This window comes from Haemorhous mexicanus, chromosome 5 (genome assembly GCF_027477595.1).
Source record: "Haemorhous mexicanus isolate bHaeMex1 chromosome 5, bHaeMex1.pri, whole genome shotgun sequence".
Taxonomy (NCBI): domain Eukaryota; kingdom Metazoa; phylum Chordata; class Aves; order Passeriformes; family Fringillidae; genus Haemorhous; species Haemorhous mexicanus.
The window spans coordinates 6,007,140-6,029,678 of record NC_082345.1 but is presented as its reverse complement, the minus strand read 5'-3'; the positions used below and the strand labels follow the sequence as shown (position 1 = coordinate 6,029,678).

General features: G+C 38.8%; 1 protein-coding gene across 5 annotated transcripts in view; it reads left to right on the top strand.

Annotated features, from left to right (window-relative positions):
* The window catches only part of ERC1 (ELKS/RAB6-interacting/CAST family member 1), a 280,985-nt gene that overhangs the window by 90,773 nt on the left and 167,673 nt on the right, over positions 1–22,539 (top strand). For all 5 annotated transcript variants that reach the window (XM_059845691.1, XM_059845689.1, XM_059845690.1 and 2 more), the window contains 3 exons: positions 11,421–11,558; positions 12,885–13,025; positions 14,107–14,247. In XM_059845691.1, the coding sequence (XP_059701674.1) occupies positions 11,421–11,558; positions 12,885–13,025; positions 14,107–14,247 (420 nt within the window). The remainder of the gene's footprint in view (positions 1–11,420; positions 11,559–12,884; positions 13,026–14,106; positions 14,248–22,539) is intronic.

Below are 22,539 nucleotides of genomic sequence, written 5' to 3'. Positions count from 1 at the left end.
TTATAGACAGATTTGACACATTCTACTTGATTGGTTAACTGACCAAAACATCTTTCTTACAAACAGTCTTTAAGAAGAACAGAAAAACAAGAGTAAGAAAACACTACTTGCAGGTTGTTTATACTAACAAGTTGTTATTGTTTCTACAACTCCTTGAAAAGTCTTACAAGTCTACTGTGAGAAAACAAAACCTGTTTTTTTGCTCTCTGACCAGGCTGTTGTATCCACACTTATCCTCTGTTTTAATGTGCTTGGATCATGGCATTTAAGGAGGAGGAGCATACAGGCTCAGCTCATCAGCCCAGACTCTGCAGGGAGGGCAAGGTGGATGTGCTGCACGTTCTGCTCAGCTAGAGTTGATGAAATAATTCCTGTTTCTTCAGGAACTCAGGGGTTTATCCAGCCCAATCACAAGAGTATTTCTCGAAGTCTCTGTCAGAGCTGTACTTCTGCTCTTTTTACTCCATCTCTCAGGTCATGCCACTGAGCTGGTTCTAAACCCAGTTCAGAGATTTCAAATGCCACAAAAAAGACCAAACATCCCCACAGGGCTCATGTCAGCTTCTTTATTAAATCTGACAGATGTGACCTCAAAGATGTGTCCTGGAGGGCCATGGGGAACTTGTGTCTCTGAGTCCCTGAAGGGATATCAGACCTCTTCTGCTGCTTTTTCCTTCATTCAGACCTTCCTGTTACAGGCTTACTGACGACCACTGGACAAGACAAAACTGAAATTTGTGCCTTTTAGAAATTTCTAGAAGCTGTTCTGGTTTATTGGTTACCCTTTGTGTCCAAGATGCTACAGTAGCTTCTCTTTTCACCAGTATGCTTTTAGAATTGCTTTACCATGGGGTGGTGGGATTTTTATTGGCATTCATAATGTCAATAGTATTCTCTTCAGTTAGAAGAATAATAAGAAAAATTAGACAGGCTTTTAATACCTAATCTCTCTCAAAATACTACATGTGGTAGCAATGAAAGTGCCAAAGAAGACTGAAGAGGCTTCATTATGTAAGTTCAAATTCAGCAACATTTTCCTGTGAGATTTTTTTTTCATTCCTGACATCCTGGTAGATTAGTTGTTTAATTACCAAATGGAAAATTAGGACACAACACAGAATTTATTTTCATTTTACAGTGAGCCACGACCACTTTCAAAGTAGGGTTCTTGCCCCTCCATTTTGATTTTCTGACATTCCATTAAGACCTTTCAGAGTAATTGCAGCCCAGCTCAGGTGACATGGTGTGTTGTGGGGGTTTTTTTTTTTTCCTGCCATGAATGTACCACTATTAAGATGATATTAGGGCAGGAGAATAGCACAGTTTCTTCATATCACTTTCAAGCTCCTTGCTAGTTCAGTTTTAAAGGTGGCTTATTACCATACAGAGTTTATTACAGCAGCTTCAGGAACATCCCAAAGATTTGGTATCTTTGATTCCTTTGAGCCACTTAATAACATACCTTTTTCTCATTGGAATGTGGATACTAAAAGGTCCACAAGCTTAGCTTGAGACAGCATTTTCCTGGCAGAAAGTCCACAGTTTGCAGGTGCTGGTAGAGGTGGCAGTGTGTTCTCCAGGGACTTACCCAAGGAATATACTATTTATGCTCTTACAGTAATTTCTAGTGCTACTGCAGCATCTATGGCAGACAAACCTACTGGATTCAGACTAAGGGTTTGTGCCTGCCTAGGTTAGAATTTAGAATTTTTAAGTGGAGAATGTGCTTCTTTATTTTTATACTATTTTTTTTGTTGAGCATTTTGTGGTGCCACAGTAAAAATAAAAACATCTGGATTATATATAGCATATGTACCTATATTCCCAGATGTATGCTGATATTCTTTTAAAAAATCAAATGTTGCTCTGTGTGAAAGATACCAAGTCAGTTTCTTATTTTGAGAACTAATGTAAGGAATATTCTCTCCATTTATATTGATGTTATTAAGGAATCTTGCCTGTTGACTTTAGTGAGTGAAGTGCTTGATTGTTTTGGTTTTTTCAGAAGTAACCCTTGTAGATAAGCAGGCTCACACAAAGAAAGCAAGCAGGCCTGTGGGGTTAATGAGGTTGGTTAATGAGGTAGTTCAGCTATTGCAGCCAGGTGAGGAAAGGTTTTAAACTGATGCACACTGCTCTAATAGTGTCACACAAGATTGATAGCAACAGCTCAGTTACAAGAAAACTTCAGCTGCAGTTTCTGGTATGATCTGAAACCACAACTCAGCAAATTTGGCATATCTGTCATATATATGGAAGGAACTTTTCTAGTATCACTCAAAGAGGAGAAGTCACTTTAATATTATGTCTTTCTTCAAGAGATAACCACTTGATTGGCAAGACAGGGCATTACTCATAGGTAATTCTGGTTTCTTGAGGGGATCTGGGAAGACAGCCAGCTCTGGGGCCCCTTGCCTTCATTATGAGTTAAAAGTGTAGTTTTTCTGGCAAAATAAAGCTAATAAGCTTTCTTGGTGCATTTACTGTTGTGCAGGACAAACACAAACCTCCCCATGATTGAAGAGGCAGGAAAAGCAAGGGCATGTGCCACTTTTCAGGTTGCTTACATCAGTCTTCCTCACATGGCTTTTCACTGCTCTCTGGGTTGTGAGGCTTCACAATTTCCAGCTCTTTGGTCACCAGGCGTTTTCTGCCCCTGGGAGTTTTGTCTGAGCTGTGTCTGGAACCGACATTAGTGATTGTGTTAGTCAGCTTGGGGATCTGCACTAGAACAGGGAAGGAGTAATTTGTCAGTTTAAGCCAATAGTTTCCTGGATTCAGCAGTGAATTTTGAACCCACTATGCTAAACAGTCCTCAAAGCTGGGTCTCTGCACAAATTTACACATTCTTTAGGACTGTCATAAGGCACAAGTGTATTAACAGCTTTCAAATCTGTGATTACACCCAAAGGGTAAGAAAACTGGTCAGCATGGAGTAGAGTCAGCAGAGGAACTAAGGTCCCTTTGTCTCAGGACAGCATGCATTTGCTACTTAGGATGCTCCTCTGCATGATGAAGAGGTTCCAGCAAATGATGGCACTAATTTAGTACATTAGGTTTTTAAAATTTTAAGGGGTTTGTGAGTATGGAGCACTAATTAATGTGAGACTTTGATATTTAGTCACCTATCATTGTGTTCTGAAGTCATTCTGTAGGAGCAGTGATAGCTAAATACTGAAAAATACACACAAACACTCATATTTGGTATTTCCAGTATGGCTTCCTAATCCCTTGCTATTCATCAGTCCATATCCTTTCCAGGAGAATGAAGCAGGACCATCACAGCTGAGTGGCCATGTTGTTCACTGGGATTAGAAGCATCCCTCCTTTCCAGAGGTCTTCCCTCAGGGTAGAGGACAGTTTTACCCTACAGTGTATCTTTGATCATACATAAATCAGTGATTTGGGCAATGTAATTCAGTGGCTGAATTGTAATTTAATTTAAACTCTTTGTTCAAGTTGTACAGCATTCTGCTTGAGTGAGCCTAAATGATAATGTAAATGGAGTTTAGTTTGCTGTGAGGATTTCCTTTATAATCAGCATTAAATCCCATGTTCCCAACCTATCCATTGCTCTGCCTCAATGGTTGGTCTTTTCTGCTCCCTGATTTCCATCCCTGGCTCTCTCAGTGCTCTGAGGAGTTCAGCCTTTCCTCTCTTTGTGTCTTTTCTTGACCTTTTTTTCTGCTGTGAGTGTGCTATGTAGCACTGTACTGCGTGTCTCTAACCAGGAGGTATCAGTGTTGCAGTGTCCTTACTCAGGGTAGATCCAAAATCTCAAGCAAGGCAGGAAAACATCATCAGTATTGCTGAACAACAGGGGTCAAGTTGCCTGAAACAGGTTGAGGACTGTTTGTTTCACAGTAATTATCAGTGAAATATGGCACATGGTTTATCCAAGTAAAGGAGGTTAATTGTTAGTGTAGAAATGTTTTCACTTTACATGTCTAAAATGTTACTTTAAGTGTAAACCTTGTGAACCTTGAGATGTTCTAAAAGTAATGTCACAACTTGTTAGTTTTATTCTACTTCTTACAAAACACAGTATCAGATCTAACTTAACAATTACTAGGTTCAATTTTCCCCTTTGTTTTATCAGCCCTGCACAATCAAGTACTTTTGATTTTTCTTTTTTGAACACTTGGGATTGGTCAATATGAAATTATTCCAATGTGTAGTTTTTATGTTTTCTCTGTAATGAGCTTTCCTAAGTCAAATCTGTGCACATTTTTGTCAGAGCCTATTCAGAGACTTGGAACAGGAGTGAGTAAATGTCCCCAGAATAGCTGGGGTTTTAATCCTTTTGTGTTTGATAGGTTGTAGGAGTAAAACTTTGGAAAACACAGCCTTAGAGATTGCTTCATAATGTCAGGACACAGCTGAAAGGAGAATTAACATGATGTTATTCTGTGTGATTAGGCCAGGATTTCGACAAAATGGATGTGATCTGTAATTAGATTGGGAAATTAATTACCAGATGATTTCAATTGTCATTCATAGTATAATGACATTTTAATAAATATGAAATTAATGAGTAATATCTAAATTTCATTGAAGAGGAGCAGCAGAGTTTAAACTATTTTGTTTTGGTACTTAGGATAGCAGTGTTCTGTTTTGAATTACTTGTGGGAATGAAAGTATCAGACTCAAGTTGGAACCATCAGATTGTCTTGATGGACAACTGAGGTTGAAATCTTGCTGGTGGATAATGGCTGCAGTCTCTTACCTGGTGATACCAACAAAAGGCTCAGAGGAGCTCTAAGATAAACCAATGACAGAGAATTTTTAATGGATTATGTAATTAACCATATATAAACAATCAACTGGCCAATATATTGCCTAATCAAATCTCTTATGACCAGGTTTTATACTTCTGTTGTTTGTTTGCATTTTACATCAAGTGATGTCCATTCCCAGTATCTGTATGCCCTGGCACAGGCAGTGTCAGTGGGCTGGAAAGAACTGCTTTGCTTTCCCTCTCAGCTCAAACCCCTGCCTTGTACTGACCAGAGCCCATGGTAGGATTTTCACTCTGCTTTTAACTGGGTCAGGCTATTGATATTATTGAGCCTCCTCAGAATGATGCAATTCCACAACTAAATTTAACTGGTTTACAGCTGTCTGAGGATGTGAGTCATTGCTAATGCATAATATTTTCTAGGCAGTGCTTTGGAACTGAGACAGTGCTTAAGAACAACATATACATTGGCTCCCCTGACAGTGTGAATTTCAGTACATTTAACAGCTCAAAAATCAATTTTGACTCTTGGGGTCCTAATTTTTATGGTTTTTTCCCCCTGGTTTGAATTGTGCTGTAGTATCTTTAGAAGCTTGTAAGAAAAACACCTCTCAGTATCAGTTTTCATAAAAAGCAAACTTTAGCGAGAGGATTGTGCTGGGTTTGAAGGAAATTCAGGCTATTTATTAGCAGAAGAGAAGATTTGCAAACATGATAGTAACATTCTGAGAATATGTTTTGGAAAGATCACCTTTAAATTCTGCTTTTTATAGGGAGTGTGACAGTACAGAAAAAACCTTTACTATTTAGAAGATAGTAGAATTACAATTCACTTTGTGCTGACTGTTGTTCTTAGCTCTGCTTGCAGTGATCTGTCAGCAAACTGGTGCTACCAGAGGTTGGCTGGGTATGCAAAAGAAAGAGGACAAAGGAAAACAAATAGAAATAGAGATTATTTACATCAACATAGATTAAGTGTTTTGCTGGCTGGTATAAATATACTTACAAAGCACCCTTGTGTGAAAAGGCAATGGAAAGATAATAGCCTGTTGGATCATTGTCAATTCTTTGTTGGTCTTTTACTAGAGGTATAAAAAAATTAACTGTCTGTACAAGTTAATATTTCTTGAATCAGCACTTCTTCCTTTTCTCAAGGCAACCTGATTGCAAGCTTAGGTCAAGAATAAAGCATTAATCTCATAAAGTGTCCTTCCTAGTGAATTCCTAGATTTTTTTTTTTCTCTGCCTTCAAGTTGCTTCCTTTTAAAGCAGTAGCAAGGTGTCTATTTGTGAACCATTTATTTATTTGACTATTAAGGTTTTACTTTTAAGTAGAAATCACAAAACTAAATTATTTGTCCTTTCTAAGCTGCATAGCAACAAAGTATTTTATTTGTAAAGCTAAATTCTGTAGACTTTAATGCTAATTTCAAAGGACTTTTTGCAGATTGGAGATCACAAGAGTAAGAATGGGAAAAGCAAGCAACTTTGGGGTTTTTTTAATTGGGAGCTGTTTTGAATTTTAACTGGACCCCATGTAGCAGTTCATATATATGATTGTGTAAGATATACCAGAATGCTGGAGTTAAGCCACTTAAAATTCACTTTTAGTCCTGTTCTCCTCTATGCTGTCCTCACCCTTTCTAGCCTGGCTCTTTTTCTTAATGTAACTGTATGTTCCTTTGTTAGCCCAAGAGTCCCTGTATCAGTTTGAGGTGTTAAAAAATCCCACCATTTTAAAGTCAGCAACATCAGGACATTTCCAAAGTGCACAATATTCCAGTGTGATGCTGCAAAGGCAGTAATGTTCCAGGAAGGCATTGAAGTAGAGGAGCAGTAAAAAGAAAAGTTTATTGGGATGCAAAATAAAAATAATTCCAGTGTTCTCTGGAATGGTTTTTAGTTTGGTGGTTCAATAACAAGAATCTCTGCATATAACTTGACAGCAATGTGATCATATTCATATAAATTGGTTGGCTCTGAAAGTAAGAAAAAAAACCAACAAAAACATACTGAGTGCAGCTGAACTTTGGAAGAAGCTCTGATTTGCATTTGCCAAAATCTTTTGGAAAAAAGGGAAATTGTTTGATCTGTCCTGAACTTCAAAACAAGTTAAAAATCTCACCCTTGCAAGAAGACATGCTTTGCCTAAAGCTTCACATTGTTGCTAGTCTTGGGAATTTAACCTTTAAAATCAATAGCAGGACCATTACTTTCAGTGTAGTGATTCAGTGCAGTGCTGTGTGTGATATTCACTCATGTGGCAGACCTTGCTTCTCACACTCACAGAATCTGTTGCTGCTAAATTAAATACACACTTTTGCAATTCATGCAGGCCTGTTCTCATGGTACTTTTGCAGGATTTGCAATAGGAAGATAATTATAATGGTGAGGTTTTCAGTGTGATATGGACAAAACTGGAGCTTAATCTTAGAAAACTCCCCAGTAATATCTGCTTTTATACTTCCATTATGTTCTTCAAAACATGACTTTCAGAAATGCAGTAATAATTTTAAATCCGGTAGTACAGCTTTTTTGAACAATCTCTGAGTAATCAGGGTGATCTCTCACCAATTTCTTTCCTTTTTACCCACAGCAGTATTTTAAAAAATATTTTTAATGCAGTCATGTCTGTTTTAACTGTTATGTTATCATTTTGATTTTGATGTGAGCCCATCTTTTTCAGCTTCTCAAATACTGTGGGACTCCAGCAATTCAAGTATGACTGTAGGCTCTCAAATTTTTATTATTATATTAGTAATTTTACATTAAAGGGAGGGGCTTGTCTTGACCTAGACAGAGCTGTAGCTGTTCTATCATCACATGCCTCCTTACTCACCCACTCTCCCTTCCAAAAATGCATCTTTCATCCCCATGTTAGTATTCCTGATGTGAAAGAAACATTTCTGCCTGTGGTTGGTGATAATCCATCATCTCCTTGTGGTCATTTACCCTGGAGCTGGGGAGACCAATAGTGCCTTTACAAAACCAAGGAAGAACTGTTTGGAAAAGTAACAGCTTATGTGAAGTTGTTGTTTATTTGGATGGCTGTGCCACAGGAATGGAGCAGAAACTTTCTGAAACCCCTCTGATTATTGAGATCCTGTTTACATTGCTGCTCCCCCCAGGGGAAAGCTAGGATCAAAAAAGTGGAAGGCTAAACAGAGCTCTGAGATGCTCTTCTGCACATCTGCTCCTGTGCTACACTGCAGGAATACTGTCAAGTGTTGAGTTGATTGTGGAAGGGGTTTAATGACCAGTTCACAAACCCACCTCATTTATTCAGCAGTCTCTGATAGACTAGAAATTGGTTTTGAAGTGTTGAATTTCCTCATGCCCCAGGGCATGGCAGGAGGGTGGACGCTGTCTCCATGGAAGAATTTCTTGGCTGAAGCATGATACACAGTATCTAGTAACCTCTAACTAGAGCAATCTGGGAATCCAGTGGCCTTGATGGATATTTAACTAGATGTGTTTCCTTTGAATCCCTGGGCTGTTTTTAATTTGTATTTGCATGGGCTTTTCACTGAGTGTGTATTTGCAAGAAGTAGAATGCTTCCTTGCCTTTGGAGCAGAATGCCAGAGGAATCTTCTCTTGCCTCTGCTCTGTGCTTCAGGGCTGAAAGGCAAAATAATTAGTTCCACATAACTAAGAATCAATCACTCAAGTTGAAACATGATAGTGCCTGACAACTGGTAATGTTGGAAAAAATATTCCAGTAAATCATTATTGATGGGAAAATCAGTGTACAGAGCAGATGATGCCAGTGTAGCCTTCTGTACCTTTACAGTAAGGATAATGTTGCTAACTTAGCCATAGATTGCTGGCTTTACCCTGCAAAATAAGTTAATATGGCAAGAAAAAAAGATTGTTTAATTATTAAAAATAATATATACTTTTCATTTTTATTTTTTTGGATTTTCAGAAATATGGTACACTAATATATATATATATGAGACTATATATAAGGAATATATATATATATATATATATAAAGGGAATATATAAGGAATATATATCCTTAGATTTTGCAACATTTCTGAGGAGGTTTATCAATCCTTGTGCCTCTGTGTCTTCCACAGGGCTTGGAGATTCCATTAAGGTTTATTACATCTTTTCTTGGGTAGAAAAAAGACCCTATTCTGGTTACCTGTTTCATTTTCATCAGTTATTTGAGAATTTGTAAGAATTTGTAATTTGTTCAGAATTGCTCTTTCTCTTTATTTTTTCTTTTCTCTCTCTCTCTCTTTTTTTTTTTTTTTTTTTTTTTTTTTTTTTTTTTTTTTTGCTAGGAATGCATTGTCTATTCTTTTTTGGAAGGATTCTCAAACTACTTGCAAAGACATAAGAGCAAATTTCTTCATTAATTAACTATATAGACAGAGTGGAAAAGATTTGCTTTCTTCTTCAGGTTGTATCATTGTGGACAGCCTATATTTATTATTTGTTATAGTACTGCAGATTTAGGAGAAAAATGGAATAAAGGCAATTTATTGTTGAGCATGATTTCATAGGGAAATTTTGCATCTAATATTAGAAAAATATTTCAGTTTTGACCCATAATGGCAGTTGCAGTTTTCTGTAGTGTAAGGGCCAGGTCCTTCAGTTACCTGACCCTGCAAAAGGCACAGCTGGAGCTGCAATGGGCTTTTTAGGCAGTACCAAGATATAACTGGGGATATTTTGGAATACTTGCTGTTCCCTCAATGATAACAAACCCCACCATTCATTGCTCCAGACTGAAAAATTTGCATGTAGACTGAAGGAATAGACAGGTTCACACTTTATACACATCACATTTTTGGTTTGGAGGTTTAATACCAGAGGGTGCAGCTGCAGTGGGGAGGTGCAGCAGTCATACATAGTGCTGTCATCTTACTCTGGCCACAGCAAACAGTGTCACTGAAACATGAAAATGCACACTGGGCTGGTGCAAATAAATGCTTGTGCTACCTTGGTAAGCACCTTAATGTGTGCTGAAGCAGAATTATTTAGCTGCCTCTGGTGTGTGGTTTGCTCCCAGCAGAAAGTCACTCTGCACTATTCCCCTCTTCAGCCAGCCAGAGCCTTGGTGAGTGTTTCTCCTCCAGAAGTAAACAGGAGTCTAAGAATAACTCAGCCTCCTTTGTAGTATATTTTCATGGTTAGCTGTCCAAACAGCCAGCCTGTCTAGACAGCTGATGGCCCTGGGAGCTGCTGAAGTCAAAAGCAGCCCCTCTTGGGCATGCTGCCTCCTGGGCAGCCCTGCATGTGAGCACCAGAACCTTTCAGTCAGAGCTAGGGGGGTTCTTTCTGAAGCTCCATGGGCTACAAATGTGTGCTAACAAGGCATTAACAACTGACATGAGTGTATAAAAAAGGAATTTTCAATTCTTACAGTTATTTCTGACTGCCATGATATGTCTCTATTTATAGTTTTCTGGTGGCCTTTTAATTTTGTTTTGTAGTGTTGTGCCCAAATTCAGCTTTGAGCATAACTTTGAGGTCTAATACTTTTTTTCTAATAGAAACAAATGTTGAAGATAAACCAATCCCCATGTTCTGCTGTGTTCCAGATGTGATTTCAATACAGAGAGGAAAGGTAGTGGTGCAGGTGTCACAGAGCCATTTGCTCTGTAGTCACAGAAACTGTTTGTCCAAGGTTAAAGAGTTAAACCTGATACAGTTGCTGTATTTCTAGTAACCAAGCAGCTGCTAACTGCTGTTCAATAGGTGAAACCAAAGGCTGGTTAGTGCTTTAGTTTATCATTCTGAATATGGGACTAGGTAGCCTTTGGGGTTGTCTGGTTGCAATATTTCTCACAAATGTCTTTCAAAGAGTGTTTTGCTACAAGTGTTCTGGAGTTGGGTACCTCACATGCCACGTGTCATTCATTAGTTTATAATGTGCATTTGCTGATGCAAGAATAACGTGTCAGAACAACACAAGAAGAAAGCAACTGAGAAATCTGTGTACACTTTACTCCTTTGTTGATAAATTTGTTTTTGACATGTTCTCATCATGTTAATGTGTCTGTTTCTTTTGATGTGTACATATGCATGAAAAGGGCTGGCATTAGGTCTTCTGAGTGTATCAAAAGATATATCCAGAACTGCTAAATAGATGAAATTCTATACCCACAGAAAACAAGGCTGATACATTTTCCATCCAGGGAGTGGCACTTTGTAGTACTCCATCACATAGCAAGCCACCACCTAAGACGAACAAGCAACTTGCCAGTGTGGCAAAAAATACGATGATACCAAAGAAAATACTTAAATAATACTTCTTCACCAATTTTTAATTATCAAGTGGTTTTTTTTTTTTAAGTTTACATATGCAGTAAGATTTTTGTCAATTTCTTTCCTCCCTTAATGTGTTTCTTTGTTAATGTGTTGATCATCCTTCTGTGACACAGTGCCCAACATCCTCAGAAATTTGGAATAATAGCTTTTCTTTATGCTGTACTTGTGTATACTGTTCAGACTTGCTTGCTCTGCATTTATTCCTGACTGTTGGAAAGTTACTGATTCCTTGTTATTGTTTGATGGGTTTGGTTACATCACTTGATGTTTTAAGGTAGTATTATAAGAACTAGGCTTCATTTGCTTTAAGAATAATTTTCATCATTTAATATACCCTAAGATGATTTTGGATGGTTTCCCTTGCTGTTGTCTTGAAATTGACTTCTTTTGTTCAAGATTGAAAACCTTCAAGAGCAGTTGAGAGACAAGGAGAAGCAGATGAGCAGCTTAAAGGATCGGGTGAAATCCCTGCAGGCTGACACCACCAACACTGACACTGCCTTGACCACGCTGGAAGAAGCGCTGGCAGAAAAAGTGAGTGTGGGAAGCGCCGCGAGTTCCCTGCGGAGGTGCGGCCGCTGCTGCCCCGTGCGAGGGCGCCGTTCCTGATCCCCGTCCGTTACCGATCCCGTGCCCGTGCCTTCGCCCTTTGCCATTCCAGTTCCCGTGCCCAGTCCCGATCCAGTTCCCGTGCCCAGTCCCGTTCCCCATCCGGTGCCCATTCCCAATCCCGCGTCACTGCCCCTTCCCGTGCCCGATCCAGTTCCTGATCCTGTGCCTGTTCCCGTGCCCGATCCCAACCCCAGTCCTGTTCCTGTGCCCGGGCCCGATCCCGAGCCTGATCCTGATCCCGATCCCACGCCCCTGCCTGTTCCCCATCCCGTGCCCTCAGTCCGGTGCCCATTCCCGATCCTGTTTCTCATCCCGTGCCCCTTCCCCATCCCGTTCTCGATCCCGTTCCCCATCCCGATCCAGTTCCTGTGTCCGTTCCCCATCCTGTTCCCGATCCCGTTCTCCATCCCGTGTCCCATCCCGATCCCGTGTCCCATCCCGATCCCGTTCCCGATCCCGTGCCGGGTGCGCGCCCCGTGCGGAGCGGCCGCGGCGGGGCCGTTCCCCGCTAGAGGGCGCTGCAGGACGCGCCGCTGGGGCGGGCACGGCGGCGTTCCCGGCGCGGGACCGCAGTGATGATCCCGATAATCTGACTTCTAAATGCTCGATTTTCGGGAGACAGCCGCCTCAGAGACAGACTGACCCGTTCTGTTTGGTGGCACAGCATCTTGGGAGAACTATATGTGTTTTTTCATGATTCCCAGAGGAGCTCCTTTAGTCTATCACATTCAATGAATTATAGTTAAACTTGACCTGAGGTTGGGGAATTTGCTTGCATCCTTTTAGATTTCAAGATATCCAAAGCTCCACTGATATCTGGTGTACCAAAAAGTTATTTTGTTGCCTTCTCTTACTGTATATAAATCCCAGTGTCACATAGGTGCTACACCCCTTCTTCTCTGAAGAGCCACTGATTTACTGTATATTTTAGAAAAATAAGATTTAAATAAATCAGAAAGCAATTTGTAATACATCCTGGTTTAGATTCATTTTGATGATCACAACATTCAGAAATCCAGACATTCACAGTATTGAATCCAGTATTCACAGTGCTGGTATTTCACAGCAGTGATTCCATAGATTTCTCAAGTTTTCTCTTTCTTGAGGATCTTTACAACTGTAAAAAAAAGAAAATGGCAATACACTCCTTCTCCTCCTTCCAAGTGTAGCAGAAATGTTGTGATAGGAAGCCTCAGAAGCTGAATTGACTAAGAGGGATTTCCTTCACAGAGTGCTTTCTTTTGTCAGGAAAAGACCATTGAGCGTTTAAAGGAGCAGCGTGACAGAGATGAACGAGAAAAACAGGAAGAGATCGACAACTACAAGAAAGACATTAAGGACCTGAAAGAGAGAGTCAGCATTTTACAAGGAGATCTCACAGAGAAAGAGGTTGACCAGCAACACGAATCTATTGTGATGGAATTGTTTGTTGTCTCTGTTTGTGTCACATTTGAGTCGAAGGAAACTGTTCCTTTATAGTAATTGTCTTTCCACAAAGCTGATCTGGTAGAGTACATCATTGGAGAATTTGCAAAGCATCAGTGTTTCAGAACCACGTTGTCAGGGATAGCAGCCATCCCCTTGTTTGCAGCAGTTAATCTTGTTAGAAGTGACTGACTGCTGGTCAGTGTGGCATTGACTGAGCTGTGCTGATAGGCAGGGCAAGGCTGGGAACAAGCTTGTCCCTGTCTCAGTGTAGGGAGGAAGGAGCAGAGGCTGATCAAAGCTGTGGGTGCCAAAAGCATGAGGATAATGTTTGTTCCTTTATGCAATCAACACAGCCAGTTCTTAAGACTCTCGAGTATTTTTGTGATTAATTAGGTTGATTGTTGGTAATGAGCCAGTTGGCTAGACAAATTACCTTAATTATGTTGGAGAAATATAAATGTTCTCTGTTCCTCTCTTGTGTATTTGCAATCTTTTTTCAAAACTTAGTCAAAGTGAAACAACACAAAAATATGTACCCAGAAAGTGCTAAGATTTTGTCTATGTGGAAATCAGCATTTGACAAGGGAAAAAAGAAAACAAACCAAGCACAAAAATAGTTTAGAAAGAAAAAAGTTGAGATGTCTTTTGTAGTAAGGTGGCATGAATCAGTTTCACCCCATGGAAGCTGTATACAGAAATGTTTTCAACTGTCTCAGTGGCTAAATCTTCTAACCACAAGTGATTTTAAACTGGTTTTCAATAAAATTGTATTTTTCTTAAACATGACTGTAAGTGGAGCAAAAGTTCCAGTTTACAGATTTGTTCATCTTTAAAAGTGACTTTGAAATTAATTTAGACAAGGTTTTATTTTGATCCAGAAAGCCTGAATTAATTCAAGCTGTCTTGAGTCAGTGACACAAACAGCCTGAAAAAAATGTTTTAAATTAGATCCTGAACATAGTGTGAAGGGATAGGAGGAAAATAAAGAGAGAAAAAAAACTATTGTACTTACTTGATAATTATTTCACATCTTTTAATTTAGACATCATTACTGGATCTTAAGGAACATGCTTCATCATTAGCTTCATCAGGATTGAAGAAAGATTCAAGACTCAAGACACTGGAAATTGCATTAGAACAGAAAAAGGAAGAATGTTTGAAGATGGAAACACAATTGAAGAAGGTAATCTTAGTGCATGTTTCTGTATGTGTTGGAAGCATTCAGTTCTAAACACCCTGCCCATGTCTGCAAAGAAAACTTGGGGTCTTAAGAGCAAATTCTTTGAATTTCTTTTCAGCAAGAAGGGGTGTCCATGCAAACCATGTTACAGGCTAAGCCTATCAGAAAGTAACTTTCAGACACTTGTGCTAAGTTTTGATTTCACTTACATGCAGTAACAGTGCTGTTGGCTTTTTTGTTTACAGGTACTAAGATTTTGAGGCTTAGTCTGCTTCAGTGCAGCTTGTAGGAGCAGTTGTGCCATTACATTGATGTAAGAGCTGAAAAAATAACAGCTAAACATTTCACATACCAATCATCAATGCTTAGAGGAGTTCATGGGAGAAATTCAGGTGCAGGCTTGGCCCTGCAAAAAAAGCAAAAAACAAATGAAAAGAAGATGCTGCCTGTGAAGTGTGTGATTTTGAGTCATCAGTTCAGACCTGTTTAGAATTCCTGTTGTGTGGGTGCAGGGTGGGTGTTACTGCACCTGAGAACAGAGTCAATGAAACTGTGCATGCATATCTAGACCCATGCTTGTCCTGTTTCATTCTGTCACACAAATCAACTGTTCTCAGCATCAGCAGAGCTCAGTAGCAAGAAAAGGCAGCTACACACATGTACTTGATCTCCCAGGCTGTTTTCAGTGGGCATTTCTGAAGGACCTTTCATTGAATTCTCTGCCATGAATTGCAGTTTCACCCTGTGTTGCTGGTAATGAGTTGACAAATCTATTGTAGCTAAGATTTGCCAGAGGTTTTTAGAGCATCTGCTCATCTAAAGAAGCTACCTAAGTTGTGGTCAGGATGGTTTCAGTTCTGCAACCAAAAAGAAATTGGTAGCCTACCAATACCTATGTGGAGTAACTTCCAGTTACTAGAGATAATGTAGTTAACATTCACTTGAATATGTTTTATACCTATAGTAAGTTTACATATTTCTTTAATAACCTTTTTTTTCCCCAGCTGTTTTTAATTCTTTAGTGGATTTTATTGTAGCTTGCACAGAAGCAAAACAATTATTTTTAAAGGCTTTTACTTTTTAAATGCGTTGCAGATATTTATTCAGGCAGCTTGACATTTTCAAGATGAAATAAGAAATAATTATGACAGATAATCCAGCTCTGTTTTAAAGCTTTTAAAAACTCATTTTTACACCTCTGCATTGTTAACAATTGCAAATAGTTGTCGTAATTAACCTTAAAACTAATGGCTACATAAGAGCATTCATTTAAAAACTGAGTTAGAGGTTCATTCTGTTGAGGTTTATTACATTATCTTAGTGCAGATTTGCATGAGACACATGCAGGAAGGAAGCTCTCATGTATCTCCTTAAGAATAAATGGCTAAAAGCTTTTTATTTTGGTATCTTCCCTCACAGTTTGAATTGAAATGTGTCTGACATCATTCTTGCTTCCCTTGCTTCCTATTCCCAGTGAACAGTTTGAGTACTTCCAGTCAAATCTATTAGCCCCAGAAATTAAGAAGCTCCAGAAGAGGCTGATCTGAACTACTGTTAAGCCATTAAATAAAAAAGACTTTGGTAGTCCTTGCAAAAAACTCTTGCTAACCTGCAAACAGTGAGCCTCAGAGAAATCATGAACCATGCAAGCTTTCCTTTCTTCTGTGAAAGGGAATTGACTTTATACTAAACAAAAATATTAATTAAGCAGAGTGCAAGGGTGCTGAAAAGGTGTTGATATTGGTTTTAGTTCCTTGTCACTCTCCTGTGTCTCCTTTGAAGTATCCACTTCTTGTTGCTATTCCTCTTTTCACCAGTAAGTGCTTTATATTGATCTTTGGCTTGGCAACTGAAGCTGCAGTGGTTTTCATGTTGGGGTTGTTTTTTCAAATAATAATCCCATGGTTATGCAAATCTGTGTGCCTCATGTTCTAATTATTCTATATTCACTGCTTCTGTGCTCAGTTGTCATCCTGCTGCCAGCAGGAGATGCAGTGGGAGATTCTGAGGGCTGTAAACTCAGAAATCCCTGTTGAGTTTCCATGGCCTGGTGTCCTGTCTTCATTTTGGCTCAGATGGAATCATTAGAGGCAAATAACACACAGGAGGTTCTCTCCCTTCTTATCTGTGAAGTGCTGTTATGCTCCGTGGTGATTTTTCTTTTCTTTAGGAGAATCCTTGTCCAAACTACTATTTTAATGTAATACATTTGTAGTGAAAAAGTTTTCCTTTAATTGTTGTTCTTCAGGATACTCTTTTCCCAGCATTTTCTGTCTTGTCTTTCCCAGCCAGGACACTTTGTTTCATTTTGTTTTTCTGATCTGGGAGAGACCAACTAATATGAGAAGTTTTTCCAGGAAAGATGAGTGGATTTTTGTCCATCTTCATTTCCAGTGCATAGTTTTTCTCCCTATAGATATACTCCTTATTTTTAGGGAGGGAAAAGAGTCAAAACCATATATTAATAAACTTCCCCTTGCTGCAGTTCTAGGAACTTTTCACCAGAAAATGTTAGCAGTGATTCCCTGCCAGGAAAATACCTCTACCTTCAACAGGCTTACTCAGAGATTGTTTGGTTTTTTTTTTTTTTTCCTTTTTTTTTTTCTGCTGTGATGTTCTTTCTTCAAATTCAGGAGGATAGTATCTTTTAAAAAAACAGGGGAAAAAAAAAAACTTAATGAAGTGTTGATCCAAATTCTGCCTTTCCCAAGAATTAGCCTGGCTAGTCTAATACACACTCTGCTGCTTTTTATTTTGTGAACATGGATTTTCTCCCACAGCTGAAAGTATTACTGTTAATATTGGTAGATGAGGCTGGTTTTTGTTCTCAGCTGATAATTATTTTTTTTAAGAAGGGACAATAAATGGTGAATTCAACATAGAAAGAAAAAGACTGCCAGGGAAAGCAGGATTTTTTTGTTACAATAAAAGCAAAAAGGAAAATTGTGTTCAGCATTCAGATAGTGTCAGTTACTGAATTAGTTTTCTAAACCATTCAGCTGTCATGAAATTGATACAAAGGAAGCACTAGGAATTAAAGTCCTTCTCAATCTGGGAAACTCATCTGTAAACCCAAACAAAGAACTGCATTAAATATGTGGGGGCTGGACAAATCTGTTAAATTGAAAAATTCAAGATAAAATTTGGAGCTTGCATGAAGGTAACTCTCCATGTTTCTCATGTTCCAGAAGCTGGTTAGTAATGCATGCTAAAACCACTAATTAAGATTCTGTCGTCCTAGTAAATTAATGTTGCAGTTATTATTTTAAATTTTTTTCTTGTTGCATCTTTTCTTTTTCTCTCTCACACTGTTCCTATCCCAAATTTTCTCCATCTTTTCCTATCTTCTTTCTCCCTTTAGCACCCTGAAGTTTTATTGAGTCATCCATCCAAGCTAGTAAGTTCCCTGGCAATCTGAGGGGCTGTTGCCAGCACATTTAATTTTTTGTGTTGCATGTGTATTCACCTGTGCTTTTATAGTTGGGCCAACACAGAGTGTACTGGTGAATTCCTTTAGTATAGTGGGTATGGACAGCATGGATACAAACAAAAAGCAGTGGGATGTCATGTTCCAAGAAGCTTTCTGAGATGTTTTCACTGTTTGACTGCCTTGGCCGAACTGCATTTTTGTTTGGACAGCTTAATATCGTGTCAGTGTTTTGTTTTCCTTTGCTGCTGGTGCTTGAAATGTCCTGTAGCTTTTCTGTCATCTCCATTGTCTGTGCATTTTCAGAGCAAGAAGTGGAATTTCCATGCAAATCAAACTTCTTGTGTGAAAGCGTTCTGTAACACTGGGCACAGCAGCACGTTAGAAATAACAACTGAGTTGCAGCAACTGAAAGATTGCTTAAAATCTTGTGTAACCATTCAGCTCTCTGGTACTGTGTCAGTTTAATTTTGGATCCTATTTCCAGCCTCCTGTTTGATGTCAAAGAGCACTCCTGTCAAGGAGTGTTTGTGTAATAATATCTTGACACTGTAAATTACGTAATCCAAGGTGGTTTTCATCAGAGATTTCTTTTGTGGCTCTGTGCATAAAAAATGGTGTTACAGAACTTTAAGGAGTCTGATACCTGTGTTACTCTTGGCAATGTTCAGGGTAAATGGAGCTGTCTATCCTGACAGTCATTGTCTGAGAGTCAGAAAATTGCTGGGGCTTGCAATTGTTCAATTTTTGTGGCATCCCATATCAGGAATTCTTCAAACCTGGCTAAATAGTGTCATTAAGGAGCTGAGAAAATGACATACAATATGAAAAGATTGTACTTGGTACAAATAGGCAGAAGAATTTGTGTCAGGAGAGCATATTCTCTACAAAATCTTTAGTAGCATGCCAACTTTTTGAGAGCCATTACTCTGAAGTCAGAACACAGAAGATATTGGAGCAAACTGTGTATTTTATCCTCCAGTGTGATACAGCAAACACACAGGATGAGGCACAAGAGGCTTTGTGAAGGCCAGGTTTTGGACCTGGTCTAGTGGAAGGTGTCCCTGCCCACAGCAGGGAGGCTGGAACAAGATGATCTTTAAGGACCCTTCCAACCCAAACCATCCTACCATTCTGTGGTGGCTTTTAATGTTCCATTCTGATGATCTCAGCATCATCTCATGTAGTGGAAAGTTGGAGAGGTTTTCTCCCTGATATTCTTACAGCTAAAAAAAATTTACCTTACCTACTCTACTCCTCCCAGAAACACTTGTGAAGATAACACTCATTTTGAAAAACTAAATATTCAAAATTCAGGAAATGGCCTATGTCACACTGTGTGCTTTTTCTCATTTTTTCTTGTGAGGTAATTTGTATAGCATTTCATAACTCAATTATTGTCTGCTAGAGTCTTGCTGTTTTCAATATTGAATGACAAATGCTCCAAGAGTGAGCCAGATATAGATGAGAGATGATAATCATGCAGAGAAATAAGATGCTAAAAGACTTTTTTAATAGTAGGAAAGCATTGAGTGAATAAGGCAGGATATATTTCCATTTTGCTTTTTCCCCTGCACAATAGGTTTAATAATGCATCCTCCTTTCCCACTGGTGGTGGTAAGAAGTGATTAGTTGTGATTAGCATGACAGAAAGTGTCTTGGTGGGGGGAGACAGAGACACAACAGGACATCAGGGTTTCATGGAGCAGAGAGAGTTTTTTGGTGCCCACAGCTCTTTGTGTAGGCTATTCCAAAGACTCCACATCCACACTTGGTTGGCTGTGATTGGTTACCCCCCAGCTCACCTGGCCTGTAGATACCTGCTCATGTTCATGGTAGGGATTGGCTCTCTGTAGCCAAACCCCTCCTCCTCTTATGAGGCATACAGACCATCTGTGCCCTGTCATAAGAAAGAAAATTGGGGAATTATTTCTTTTAATGTCACGTTGCAGTTAAGAATAAGCAGCTTATAGAGCCATACACTGAATATCCAAAAACTGGTACTAAATGTCTGTTCTTTACTTGTGTTCTGATTTTGTAAAGCTGTGGTCAGGTGAGTAAGGGCCAGATCAGAGGAGGCAGGTGAGGGGGCTAAAATACACTCAAAAAAGAGAGATATCCTGTGGGCATTTCTCTCCTGACTTTGCCCACTCTGTGCCAAAGAGAGCAAATGGTTGATGCTTAATGACATCTCTGGAAACTTGTATCTCTCTGAAGAGATCACTTTTTTAAGTAATGGAAATTGCCTCTCTTGAGGTGTCTTCCTGTCTTTATGATTCTTGATAAAGAAAATAATTTGTTTATTAATTGATTCCAACTGAACACTTGCTTATTCACTGTCAAAAATTTGCAGATCCATTAACAAAGACTAACCATGTAGAGAAGGTTAAAAAACAGCAAATAACTCTATGTGACAGAGTCAAGTTTACAGTACATAGTATATCATAGAATATCACAGGATTTCCTGAGCCTTTTACTTCCATTAGTGCCTTTTCAAAAAGCTTTTTTACAGTTTGGGGTGTGTAGAGCCTTGGAACTAAAGGAGGAAAAAGCCTGATGGTTTTTTAAATTTACAGTACTGTTAAAACTAATAAAGGCATGATAGAAGACAGCACAAATGTTTTATCAGTTGAATTTCTGCCTTTGTGGTAGGAAAAGTACAGAAGATGGGTAAAGTGTTTGTCTGTTGCAGTAAATAATCATAATATATTTTTGTATTTGTGTGTGCATTTACTATTTTTAGGAGGCATGAGGCTCCCTTGGAGGTAGGAGGGTGGATTAAAATGGGATTTCAGGTTCTTGGGAACTTTTACTTCATGGCCAAAAGTTCTTGGCAACATTTGTATGTGAAATGTTAAACTGAATTTACTGTCTCAATTCATAGGTAAAAGTAGAAAGTGTTTGCTGTGAGTTATTTGCTGTTTGATTTAGTTAATATTTTAGGAATATTGATTTGGAGTCTTGGTCATAATGTTTGGAATTTTTATTTACATTTTAGAACCTTTAAATTCGGTCTGTGCTATTGTTATGTTCCCTGTCTCTGGCACACTTGAAGCTGTGTAAGATTATCTTACCTCTTAAAAAAGAGGTTTTTGGCACAAGAAATATCAACTTAGAAAATTCTTTTTAATGTGTTTTGTCTTCCACTCTACTCCATCTGTAAATATTGGTTATTTCCATGAAACATTGGTCATCTTTGTTTTAGCTGTAGAAGTTGGCTTTGTCAGCTGATTTTCTGTGGAAGCAAGAGAAGTCAGAGTACATTTATTTTGTTGAGGAACAATCACTCTTTCTTGTGTTCTGTAGGTACCTGAAGCAGTCCCCCCATCACCACTTTCCAGATGGGAAATGAGAGCAGGAAAGCAGAAAGCTGTTAAACCTCCTCTTCTGTTTATAGTCCCTCTTAAGAACTGGGAGAAGATATCCAGAGTAGTAAACTTAAACTATTCTCAGCCCTGAATTCACACTGGCAAAGATTAATACTGATCAGATGAGCTTTGCTAATAAAAGCAGGGCTTAACAGGGTGCTGCTTTCCAGCTGAAATGTGACTGTTTCTTATCCAGATCAGTGCAGAATGAAATGTGTGAGTTTGACTGTGCTCTTTAATTCACCTGTTTGATACCACACAGGAGCACAGAGAGCTAATGCCAGGGTCAGGAGTAACAGCTGAAGGGTTTAAATAGCCTCTAATCAGGTAAACTCAGTGGCCTGCAGAGATGAGAAAGTGCAGTGTTCCTGTCACCCTCAGCAGGCTGCTTTCTACATTTATATAATTTTTGTCATACTTCTTTTATACATTATCACATTGGTTTGTAATTATATTAAAAGTACAGATGTACAAATCCTGTGGCAGACAGAGATGGAAGTCAGACTTCTGAAACAGACTTCTTATAGTCTCTTAATATGGGAGAAACTATTGGTGCATTTATTACTTTAGATGCTGATTCTGTTTTGCAAATGAAATTACTGCTTATTTTGGAATTTCTGTACACCTTTGGGTGGGGCAGGTTATATGTAGGTTTTTTGTCTGTGAATGTAGGAATTCATTATTTGTGTTTTGCTTTTTGGTTAAAGGAAAAAATCAAGATTAATTATTTTGCACAGGGAAGGTAGCCAATTCATCTGTTCCAGATCTTGATGTGAGTTTGTGGGAAAGCTCTAAATGCATTGGTTTTCTCTCTTATACAATAAATGAATCCAGTAGGATTTTAGATACTGTCATGAAACACGTATTTTGTACAAAACCCACAAAATGGACCCAAGTCACTCAGTCAGTAACTCACAGTGCAGGAAGTGGTCTCCAGTTTACAGCATATCACATAACATTCTCTTTGTGTTAGGTGAAAGTACCCATACTTATGTGCATTATATACAAATAACATGTGTTACGTCTCTTAACCAATAATTTATGTCCTGTAAATAGTCCTTTGGTTCTATAAGAACCAGACACACTGACTTGTTGGCTAATTCTCTAGAAAAGAAAATTTATTTCCTCTTCTCAGTAGTGTCTCTTGGGTTGTTGTGGAGATGCTTTTATTAGCAGAGTAAAATAAATCAGGACTGTTCTGACAGTCAAATTGCATTAGGTCTTATAACTTCTTTTGAATTAGTGAGTTTAATAAGCCAGGCTAACAGCCTAACTTTGTTTTCTTTTAAAAGAAGTTTCTTGATTATCTGATCATGTATTTTGGATGACTTTAAAGGGCCTGGAGGAGTATTTGTTAAACAATTTGAGATGTTGGAAACATACCTAAATCCAGTACAGAGGAAGTCAGGCTCTGTCTGGTGAAAACCAGACTTAACTCTATACACAGAGTCTCTTAGGAGAGTACTGATGCCCTCAGTCAGTGGATAGGTGACCCCAAAA